The sequence below is a fragment of the Cupressus sempervirens genome, chromosome 8, assembly GCF_028749045.1.
Source record: "Cupressus sempervirens isolate cs-2001-9-10 chromosome 8, ASM2874904v1, whole genome shotgun sequence".
NCBI classification, from domain to species: Eukaryota; Viridiplantae; Streptophyta; class Pinopsida; order Cupressales; family Cupressaceae; genus Cupressus; species Cupressus sempervirens.
The window spans coordinates 759,369,995-759,382,880 of record NC_143125.1 but is presented as its reverse complement, the minus strand read 5'-3'; the positions used below and the strand labels follow the sequence as shown (position 1 = coordinate 759,382,880).

At 31.9% G+C, this 12,886-nt stretch overlaps 1 protein-coding gene across 1 annotated transcript; it reads left to right on the top strand.

The window, feature by feature from the left end:
• The first annotated feature begins 228 nt into the window (after positions 1–228).
• Positions 229–939, top strand: LOC149544637 (uncharacterized). The gene is made up of 2 exons (XM_089796419.1): positions 229–633; positions 768–939. Exons 1-2 carry the CDS (start codon positions 312–314, stop codon positions 782–784), a joined length of 339 nt encoding a protein of 112 aa, XP_089652545.1. The 5' UTR covers positions 229–311; the 3' UTR covers positions 785–939.
• The last annotated feature ends 11,947 nt before the right edge of the window (positions 940–12,886 follow it).

The window sequence follows — 12,886 nt, the reverse complement described above, 5'->3', positions numbered from 1 at the left end:
CAAGTATCTATGATGGATTGCATTCCACAAATTGTATACTTACAGCAAAACCATTCACCCTTTAAAATGGGCTCTTCATCATTACTTGTTCCATTTATGGAATCCCCACTTACTATCTCGCAGTGCCACTCCACCGCCACCCCTTTTCACACATACAAAATAATAGCTTAGTTCAATCTACTCTCCAATTCCCTGGCCTATAAATACCAGCACTTGAATGGAAATATCAAAACATTCACTTCAACTTATCAAGCTACAAGTCTAAATTGGTGTCCTAAGAGAATTGTTTTGTTTAAATCAGTGTCATCTTAATGGCTCTTACAAAGTCTTTGCTCTTCATGGTTTTGGTGGGACTGACAGTGGCTGTGTATGGAGATGGAGAGTGTGGAAATACTCCTGTGGAGAAGGCAGCCTTAGGAATGGCGCCATGTGCTCAGGCAGCACAAGACCAGAATTCTCCTGTTTCAGAAAGATGCTGTGATTCTATCAAGAAGCTCAGCACCAAAAAGGAGTGTCTCTGTGCCGTCATGCTCTCTAAAGTTGCACAGCAGGCTGGAATAAAGCCTGAAGTAGCCATCACCATCCCAAAGCGCTGCAACTTTCAGAACAGGCCTGTTGGATACAAATGCGGAGGTATTGTTTTTCTCATTCTCAGTTTTTTGAGTTAACTTTAACTATTTAATACTGTTAATTTAAAAATCAAATATTACTGTGATGATGTTTAAACTATTACCATAATAACAGAATGCTCTTATTTTTCTTTGCAGCTTACACCCTGCCTTGAACATGGATGCTTTGTAGATAATAAATGGAATAGAGGTGATGATCATAGACTGATCATAGACCCTCTGCAATAGCTACGTGATGGGTATTACTTAATGCAATTTTTCTCCTCTATATTACGATAAATATAAAAACCTCAGATTGCTTTGGTCTTCACAGCTACATTGCACATAATGTGATAAGATTATGCAATATGCACTAAGATTCTGTTCATATGTACGAAATGTGTCTTCATGACCATACTGAGAGGCCTAGCTAATTAAAGTAGTAAAAACACAATTACATTTTCTTCAAATATTGCAAAAGAAAATGACTGGACTGCATTTTGCCAAGAACAAACGATAATATGAATTGTATTCCATATAAAAAGAGCTTGGAAGTAAGTTTAGAAGGTTATCATATGTTTTATATTGGATTAAGAAATTTGGAGTGTAAAGTAACACGAGTTACAGTAACATACAGTTGTAACATTATTAGTATAATATAATGATAACAGCAAATGATAGAATACCCAAATATCAGGACATACTATTAGAATAATGAACACTTACAGCTGCCATAAAACATATTTAAAAAAAAGTTAAAAGCTATATATAGGTCTTAATATCAAGTGTAAAAGACAGTAATAAAATATTCCTATTATAGATTAGATTATAAAATAATAATAATAATTAATTTTTATCATACATTAGTATAAAGAGTTATTAGGTAGTATTGTCTTTAAAAATTATATAAAAAATAAAATTTAAATGAAAGAGTTTTAATGATTAAATAAATTGGGGGTTAGTATTTAAGTAAAAATGGATGATAATTTTTTAAATCTATTTATTAGCATAAATTTGGAGTTAGTCTTGGTAGTAAAATTGTGTGCAATCTAATCTTGGGTCTTTGTCTTGTCAAGAGAAAAGTTTACAGTATGGGACTAACTAATGACCACAATTATGTATGTATGTTTTAGATTTGTCCTAACAATTTGTAAGGGTTTTTAGTGCAAATTCACCAATGTGTAGTCTTTTATTCCATCTTTTCTCCAAGTTGAGGATGATGGTATTGATAGATACCATCATTAGTTTGTTGTATGACTTAGCCACAAGGGCATTACATCATGACCAACTCATTTGAGATTGAAAAATGTAAAAACAAAAAGAAGCTACCTAAGATGTAGATTATTTATTCTATACATCACATCAAATCAAAATGTGTTGCCAAGGAAGGGTTTTTGTATTTTAAAAAAATCAATTGTAGAAGAGTGAAGGGGAGGTTAAGGAGGCAAATACAGTTATTTGCAACTAATCCACAATTGTGTTAATGTATCACTTGTAAAGAGCATCACCTCCTTTGCATCTAAAATCCAAAATCTTGTCATGAGGTAACAAATATAAGTTGGTGAAGTGAAAGTTTGTCCAATGGACAAGACACTAGTTTGCAAAACAAAGATTTTAGGTTTTTAATTCAAAGGTAGAGATCCCCTACGCGTCATCAAATCTATAGAGGCTCCCTAAGGCAATTGGATTTTGATTTTCTCAACATCATGTCCTCCCATTTCCTCCTATGTTCATCAACACACATCAATGTTGTGCACGTTCTTGAAATTTCAAGATCTCTACGCTTCAATAGGCCCATGATATTGGCATATGTCAACATGGTAGAATTGAACAGATTAACCGCATGACCATTTTTATAGGCCCCCACCCACAAAATGTGTGTGAGGAGTATACCTCCATCAAAACTCAAATGACTCAATTCCACACCTTGCAAAAATACTACCAAGTGGAAAAAACAAGCATTTTTTGCTGGAGGAATTAGTAAGTTATCTTCTCATTATGGAAAATCAATTTTGAAAACATAACACGCATCCATATCATGAGTGCACACAATACATAACATGATGAAAAATCTTTGTAATGGAGATGATTGTAATCATTTTTTTGATTACATGATCACATTGCCAACATGTAGCAATATCATAAGGGGGTTATTTTTTAGTACAAAATTTTCATTCTAGCTAAAAGAGCCCATTGCTTGTCTTTTTGTAGAAATCCTTATGTTCAAGAGAAAATTCATTTAGTAATATTCATAATTAGCTTGTGACATGATTAGTAGTGTAAATATGTTTATTATTAACAAAGTACTAGATTGTGCAATAATAGCCTTTATTATATTGATTATCAATGTGTTTTGTGCTAGTAATTTGTGTATCAGGTCGTATTTACTAATGTTGGTCTCTTTCTCTTTCACTTATCCTAAAGAGTTGCAAATCATGTAACCTTCTCACTCTTATATTCTCCTCTAAAGTTGAAGATGAATTGTGCCATTTGTAATATAAATCCAAGAATGGTAAGCTACTATAAAAATTGGGATGTATGTGCTTTTATTGAATGCAAACAAGTGTTTTCAGTGGTTAGGATATGAGTATTACACTTTATGTTCTTTCCACTTTGAATGTTTTGTTCTCCTTTCCAATTCTAAAGTATTTGTGGTAGATCACATTTTCTTGTAGGAAGGAAATAAATCCTTCAATTGAAATTTGTTTAGATGCTTTAAAAGTTTTCAAGTGATGGTTTAAAGTGTTGCAAAAGACCTATACTGGCATATCGTCCCTTAGTGTAGCTTCTACTTTAAAGAAATTCTTCTTTTACCTATCTAAAATACATTATAATGAAGATTTGAATTCTTAAATCATATCAATCATTTGAATTCCTACAACAAGTCCCATGCTTTTGAAACTTTTTTATTACCCTTATTTAGATGTTAGCTACTTAGGAATCAAACATATTTTCTAGTATACCTGGAGGGACCAATTTTATACTCTTATCACAAAAAATCTAGTACATTATTTGATACTTTGTGTTAAAAGAAACACCCAAAGAACTTGGTGAAGATTCACACATATATGAGTCAACCAAAATCAAAATATGGGTTGGAGCTATTGATATTCCCTTTGGTTGATACTCTATCTCCTTATCTTGAAGGCTATAACTATTCAAATGACTAAGAGCTATTATATGAATTTCAACATGTAATGTAGGAAATTGAAGAAGAGTCAATGCATCATAGTTGATTTTTCTAAAATTCTCAAATGGAGCATTAAGTAGCAAAGTTAGTTTCTTTTTCAATAATTGTAAAGAATTATTAAGATTCCATCCACTTGGTAGAAATGCCACCCATGAACTATTTGTTTCAAAAATATATGGTTAATTTTGTTTCCTCCTTTAAAAGGGCTTGGTCTTCTTAGAGTCATATTCCCAATACAATATCCCTATTCAAAGGTAGTTTTATAGTATGGAGATAAAATAAATCAAGTAGACAAGGATAGCATACATCATTGTTAATAAACCATGAAAGCTTGTGTTTGCTCAAGTCTCAAACCTATTTGGACATGGAATATGTTCAACCTTAGCCAAAAAAGAACAATGACCATTCTTCATGAAACACAAAATGGAGGAGTCTATTTGTTTTATCAAATATCTACCCTTATTTTTTGAAGCTAAAAGGATAGATAAAATCTACTCAAGAAAGGGAATTTCTTAAAGCATAGGTAGAGACAAAACACAACCAAGATCCTAAGATCCCTAAAAAACAAGAATCTTGTAAAATGCAAAGAATGTATCTCCCTTTGAGGACATAGTGAGAAGAAAAATCTAAATGTGATTTCATTCCAATAGCATACCAACATCAAATATGATTATGAGAAATTTTTAAATGGCCTAGAACTTTCTAGCTCATCACTTGGTGACAACCTAAGATCTCTAGAGATAAAATTTACTAATTTGCATGATAAAGATGCATATCCAAAGTCATCAATCCCAATGTGTAACAAGTAACAAGATGAAAATAATTTCTCTAATTTTTATAATAATTCCATATGCTTGTAGAAGGATAGTGCATAAAGTTCTCTTACGAAGCAATTGATGCATGATTTATCCCCTATCATGTTTATAAAATATAAGGATGGTTCATTAGACAAAAGTCAATTTTTCTTTGTTGCATTAGGAAGTGATTGTAGTACTAAGTATGTATTCAAAATTATTAAGTGTGATCATTCACTTCCCATGCCTTCTCAACCGTGTGTCAAAAAATATGAAAATTACAAGAAACTAGGGGACAAGGAAAGTTACTTTTGAATTCTTGTCAAGGATTCCCTCTACCTAGTTAGACAAAAATTATGTTATAGTAGGTAAGTTTATTTTTCCCTTCAAAGAATCACTAATGCTCATGTTCTCTCTCTCTCTCTCTCTCTCTCTCTCTCTCTCTCTAGGAGGGGTGGAGAAGTGGTGGAGGGGGAAGGGGCATGTGAAGGTTTCGTATATAGTTCTCATTTTCCCTAACTATAATGTCATGCATTTTTTGGGTCCTAGTTGGTGAGTACGCAGGGTTGGTTCATTAGCTAGCAGAATCATATAACCAAAATTAATGAAATTAGAGGTGTAATGGAGATTTCAAATGCACTCATGCTCAATTGTAGTTGAGTACATGGTTAAAGTAAAATATGATAAGGCTTGAATGAATTCTTACTCGCATCTCCATCATAGAAAGACATTATTTGATTCATCATTGGAAAAATCCCCCTTGTGATTTGGGATACTTAAATATTATTTTCTCTAGTTGAAGGGAGCTGCCATATTTTGTACTTTCTTACCTCTCTTTTAATGACATATTATGACAAGTTGTAGATAAAAAAATGGTTTTTGATTTTAGTTAATGCTTTTTGTTTTCATAATTCAAGATTGCATGTTTAGAGAAAATAAGTTTACATAAGAAAATCACTTTAAATTTTTTTTTATCGTGCACAATAAGTATTTTACACACGCACACAAGTTGAATTTTTATAAGTATATAGACATTTCTTTTCCTTTTCATGGGAGAAAAATGTTACAAAAGGTGTTGATATTTATTTGTAGCAAGAAGTAAAATAGTAAAGACTAAGCATAAATAATGCTTGGGTGATTTGTAGGAGTGATGTCCTTGTCATCCTCATCATCTTCAAAATCCTCCTTATTAATAGAAAAATCTCCTCCTCTCATGGCTCATTATTATCTAAAGAGGGATTTTCACACACACACACACACACACACACACACACACACACACACACACACACACACACACACACACACACACACACACACACACATACACACATTATCCAAAAGAAATCTCATAAATGATTGGTTTACTTTGTTCTCACATTCATTGTAGTTTAGTTTTTCTGCGTTAGAAAGTTAGATTTAGTGTAAAATGATGAAAAAAGTATAAGAGTTTAAAATTCAACCAAACACTATCCTACAAAAGTAATTAATGTACATACTTGTGAAAAAAATTCATGGATCACATCATCATAACTTGATGAGAGGTCTAATAACTTCAACATCTTGGTATAAGAGGTTATCATCCTAGCAAGATCAATCTAATCCTTATGTTTTGAATGTCAATATTAAATGCATTTAATTGTTTTCTAGATTAAAGACCTATAATAACTCTAATTACTCTTGTTGGCACATATTCACAAGCAAAAATTGAATACTCACTAAGGGAAGGAAGGCCTCAAGAATGTGGCAGTAACTATCCAACTATGTATTTTGTTCTGGTCAGATGTCACCCATGCTTCATATCTTATTCTATACCATCATCAATCTATCCATATCATCCCAACTTGTTGAGTCATTTGTGAGTACAATTTTCTATCTTTTATGAGCTTTAAAAAGTCAAACCAAAGGTGACTATACTTGATATTCCATATATTTGGACTTTTCTTGTGTGTGTGTGTGTGTGTGTGTGTGTGTGTGTGTGTGTGTGTGTGTGTGTGTGTGTGTGTGTGTGCGCACGCGCGCGCATGTGCGTGTCTGTGTGTGTGTAGACTAAATTTTATATAAAGTTAGAGGGCCCTTGGTCTACTAGTGAATTTGAAAGGCTCACAAAGAGCCCACCAAGGATCAAGTCTTGTTGAGTGCAAGGCCCCTAACATCTAAAAAGGAAGAGGTCAGGATTGTGTCTTGGATGAATTTTTATTTCTTATACTATATTAAATTAAAATATTTTAAATAAGCCAATACAAAATTCTATAAGATTATCCTTACTATTTTGATTAAAATTATGTTTTAGTATTTAACAATTATTCTTATTAATTAAAAAGAATACAAAACCACAAAATAGTTAAAAATGCATTCTCCTTATTCTTTTTTAAAACATATATCGTATTTCACTAACATCTTGTGTGGTCATAAAATTTGCTATTATTGAAGTCCAGACTCCATATTGCTAGTAATGTCACATATAATGAGATTTCTCGCACCAAGAATAAATAGATTGGAGAGTGAGGTTTCAAACGCCATAAAAAAGGATAGGTGAAGCATAAGGAAACATTAATTCAAAGGTATAAATAAAAATATGTACAAATATAAAGTAGTTTCCTCCTCAGATTCTAACCTGGCAAAAGGGACTTCATTTTTCATGATATTTTGAGAAGAGAAAATAACAAGTTATATGAATTTAAAAATTAGGTGATGTGGGTAACTCTACTATGGCTATGGATACCTTTTTGGTAGTAGAGCCATGCTTCAAAAAAATTATATTATTATCCTCAATGAGGCCTTAGATACCTAACTAGCAATAAGGTTCTATCCACTTGGCTATGAGGGAATAATCCAACAATGTAACTTAATTTGGAATAAATTTCATCTTAAATACCATATCAAAAGAAGGAACGAATTAAAATACATGCACATAACTAAAATTAATGATCAAGACATCTCATGAGATGACATCATATATACACAACTTCTTAATTCAAGAGTTGACAACCTTGTAAAACATTTCCCAACCTCACACCACAAAGTTAGGAATTTAAAGAATTTTATTTATTTTATGATCTAGGAGGTTTTTGTCCTTTTTTATTTTTGTACATATGTGTAGTGATAATTTATTTTTTCTATCCACCAAAATTTATTGAGCTTTGGGCATTTTTACATTGTAGGTTTTCTATACTTGTCATCCTTCTTATTGTATTCTTGAGCTTTTCATGCTAAAAGCCCTATTTCCTTGCATACATCTTTTTTGTTGAAGTTGGTGAAGTGAAAGGAGAATTTTTAATATTTCTAAATGAAGTATTGAGGTCACTTACATTGATAATTTATTTTTTGCATTAAAACTATTATGAGAAAGGATGTGTTTGTTAGAAAGTAAAGCTCACCAAGATTATTGGGGGTGGGGGATCAGTTATCATATTAAAACAACTCTCATTATCTTTATTAATTCCAAAAAATGGTATATGTAACAACCATAGAAAGATCACTATACACAATAACACTAGATCTATTAACTAGGTAAACCCTTGATCAGAGGGAAAACCCTGGTCAAGATGGTACCCATAAATTGATGTACTAATATATAAGTTCCTTGTGAAGGTATGGACCCTATTGGGAGTCAATAACATATAATTAGTGTATATGAGTCCCTATTAGGAGATTTTGAATCCTTGTTAGGATATTCCAACCCTATTAGGAGTTATGCCAATCCTGTTAGAAGTTTGGAAGGAAGGACACACTATCCAAACAACTTTAGGGAAAGACCACAAAAATCATTGTCCAACTAACCTTAGTACTATTCTTCTCATAATAATATGAGTATACGACTATCCACAATAACTTCTTTTCCAAATATAGTCTCTTTGTTCACTCATTGTGCCTTAACTACACCAAATACTTCTCTGATCAAAAGATACTTGATATCAGATTCACTAGATATCACATACAAGTTCACATACTCGTATTACACAAATATCAACACTGGATGATTACAACCAAATTAATCATCCTTCCTTTCTACGAAGTCACAAATTTTATTGAGTTAGCCTTGAGGCTTACCCAATTTACAATAATAATATAGGACCATCTTAAGATATTACATTTATATATTATATTATAATATTGTATCATTTCATAATTGCACATAACATTTCAACTTAGTCTTCATAACTCTTCACTCAATGCTCATATGGATGTGTGTAGTTGGCCACAACATCTTCAACATGTCTTCTACCTCTTCCCAAGCCTCCATAACCATATTCTATTTCTATTAGGAGATATAATTAAAACATTAGTAATTGCTATCTAGAAACTTTGTCCACACTATCTTTATTGAATCTTTAATAACACTGCATTATCTTCATATTTTTGTACACGCTCTTAACTATGGCATGTAAATACTCTATAGAACATATCCTTGAGTCTGCATAATCTCGTCTTTATTCACCAATCCTTATGAAACCACACTCATTTTATTTCTCTTCTAGTCTTCATAGAATAAATGTGTATGTTGACATCAATGAAAAACTCTATTGTGAATGCAACACAGGACCTCTAAATCATGTCTCCAACAATGCTAGGATATTCCCCCATAGGAATATCATTAGCATTAATGATAACAATATCCCCCTCTAGCATCGATGACAATATAGATGAAAAAAACATCTATGTTCCATGAATACCAAATGTCTCTATTACATCTACTTCATTGATCATGAATGTACACCATATTGTAGCCAACATGCACAAAGAAGGTGTTAATCTCCCTCATACATCAACATCTTTTCAAATTCTCTTTATCAATCCAATCTCTTTATCATAAAAACTTATTCCCTATTAACATCAATCAATATACAAAGATATGTCATATCAAGCTCTCTCAAAAGATATCTCCAAATGTTCATATCAAAATATTTTCATGTATTGATCCCAAACATATGTATCAAAAGATGTTTTTCATGTGTTATTATCTCCCTCGTTGACATCAATGACAAAGGCATCATTATGTAAATTTTCTACATAAGCTATTCAATAAGTTAAAGTGTCCAAAGACACTATTAAATATTAGTACCAAGAATCATTTATGACTCAACTCAAACACAAATACTCCTCCATAGAGGAAGCATCAAGCAACCAATCCAGATAAAATAAATAGTGCTCTTTTACCACTAGACTAATGCAATATTTGCATCAACTACTCAAAAGTAGGTTGGGGCATAACCTAAAACATACCTCTCAAGTACTCAAATATATCCATTAGAAAAGGTTTTATAAATTATGTTTTTTATCTTCTCCTTTATGCTCACATACTCCAATCTTATCTCTTTCTATGTAACCTTCCCTCTCAAAAAGTTATACTTAATAGATATATGTTTTATTTTAGAATGTAACACTAGATTCTTAGACATAATCAATATACTTGTGTTATCAAAATTAATGATAATAGGCTATGTAAAATCAATCCTATTGTCCTTTAACATTGGTTTCATCCAACTAATTTGATTACAACTATTTTTTGTTTCTACATACTTTACTTATGTCATTCTCTATGAAATATAGTCATATTTCATGCTTATCCAAGAAACCAATCTTCCTCCCTAGAAAATTGCTCAACCACTAGTTCTTTTTTTGTCATCTACACTTCCTTCCCAAACCACCTCAATAAATGCACATAAGGTAAAGTAATTTGATATGTCATGTCATAATCCAAAATCAGGGGTACCCTTCATATATCTAAAAAAAAAAAATTCATTGTTGCATGATGTGACTCTTTAGGATCACCTTGAAATATTGCCACCATACCAAATGCATTACCTATATTAGGTATAGTGTGTGTTAGCTATTGGAAACCTCCAATCATAGATCTATACTTTTCTACTCAAAAGTAGGAGTATTGTCTTGGCTAGATAACTATGACCAATTACCATAGATGTTTCAATGGTTTATTGTTAGCATGAATGTTGATGATATTCCCTTGGGGGAGTGTCTTAGCATTGTTGGAGCTTTTGGGATATTGTTGGTATGATCACATGTTGTGTTCATGGCATTTTTTTTCATTAATGTCAACATATTGAAGATTGATAGAGAAGTAGATAGTGTTTTAGATTGTGAGGTATAAGGATTGAAGAAGAGTTCAAACACACTTGAGGATATGTTCTATAGAGTGTCCTAATGTTGTTGTTAAGAGTGCATACATAAAGATGAAGATAGGTGATAGTTATTCAAGATTTATAGAAGATAGTATATAAATAGATTTTTTGGGAAGTGGCTTCTAGTAATTAGATTATATCTCGTAAAATGGTTAGAATCTAGTTAAGTGCAGTTAGACAAAGGCAGAAGGCATCATGTTGATGGCGTGCTTGAGTGCATGAAGTCTAAGGTGGAATGTGTGAATATTTATAATTTTTTTAAGTTGATATTGCTATGTAATTGTGAAAAGATGCAATGTAGCATGTATTTTTTTTTATCTTAATGAGGTCCTATTGTAATTGTAAATTGAGAAAGCCTCAAGGATGATTCAATCAATTATGTTGAGGACTTGGTATAAAGGAAAGTTTTTTCCTTCTGATTAATGGATGAAGTGTAGTATGTGATGAAAGAAAGAACGTAAGTGATTTGTAAGTGTCAATTACACGCAAGTAAGTGATCTAAGGGATTTGTCTAATGCAATTTTGTAGATATGGTATTAAAATCTATGAAGTGTTTGGTCTAGCAGAGGCACAATGGAAGAGAAAAGTAACTGTATTTGACAGAGAGTTCTAGTAGATAGTTAATGTTTTTCTATTATTTTGAAAGGAATAATATAGAGGTCAGTTGGATAGTGGATTATTTGGTCTTTCCCTTAAAATTATTTGGATAATGAGTCCTTCTACCTTCCACAACTCCTAATAGGGTTGGCACAACTCTTAACATAGTTGGAATCTCCTCTTAGAGATTCAAAGTCTCCTAATAGGGCCCTAGCTAAGAAATATGGTGTTATTGTGTATGGCTATTGCCCTTGCTAATTACATGTTTTAGATTTAATAAGGTTAATAAATTTTTTTTTTGATTGGATAATTGATTCACCCCCCCTCCCCTTTCAATTTTCTTGGTGGACTTTACTTTCTAATATTTACAACTTTCCAAACCAAATCTTTTCAAAAAATATTTTAGATACCTAGATTATGATATGAAGATGCCATCTTTATTTTGAACTAACAATTCCAATAAATAATTCATCTCACCAATCATACGTTGGAATTATTTAGAATAATTGACAGGGGGTGAATTAGTTATCCAAGGTCCATATGTACAAATACAACTTTTCAATGCTTTGTAGACCCATATCCATAAAACCTTGTCATTCATGCATCCATTAGATCATACAATACTTAAACTTTGTAGGTTACTATCCTAGGTCTAAAAAACTTTTAAGAAATGTAAACATGAAACATCATAAGAATATTCACACAATTTGACACAAGGATTTTATGTGGAAACCCAATTTGGGAAAACCCACCAGTAACATGCTACTAATTCTCACTCTTCTAAAGTGATGCCTTGTGAAAGGAAACCATGTTAAATGTTATAATACACACTGTTAAATGTGACTTGGTTAAATGATTTTAATCACCCTATTAGGAGTGAGCCTTGATAGAGGACTTTAGACCATTCCATTAGAATGTCACCTAGTTAAAGGATTTACAAATGACTGTTAGGTTAACCTTAATCCAAAGGATTTACTCTAGATTGGTACAATGATTAGAAATTAATAGAAAGGCTTGATCTAATAACAAATTACAACTCATAGATTATAGATCCTTATTTTAGTCCTTCATTCTACTTGGATTTCACACACTTTAGCTTTGATATCTTGTTCACCCTTCAAGCATTCATACTCTTCATCCTTCTTGCTTTGTATGCCAACTATAGTCTCTTATGTTTGGCCACTGAATGAAGCAATACTCTAGAATCCTTGTCTTCCTTAGGTTCTTGCAAATGACAACCTTTACTTCTGATCAACTATCTCTAAAACTAGAGAATTTAGATATTTTTCCTCTTAACCTCAATCATTCATTTTAGTGTTAGGTTAGACTATGTAGGATTCAATGAATCTACCCACTTTTCCATTTGGTTCCTCTAGAAATTTTTTATTCAATCTTCCTTGAATTCACCTCAAAATGGTTTACCTTGAATTTTGTGTGACCAGCTCATCATAATTATCTTTCACACACTTCACAAATTTAAGAAATAAAAAAAGTTAGCTCAGATTTATCAAATCTTTGATTTAACACTATTTTTTGTCACTCGACATCTATACT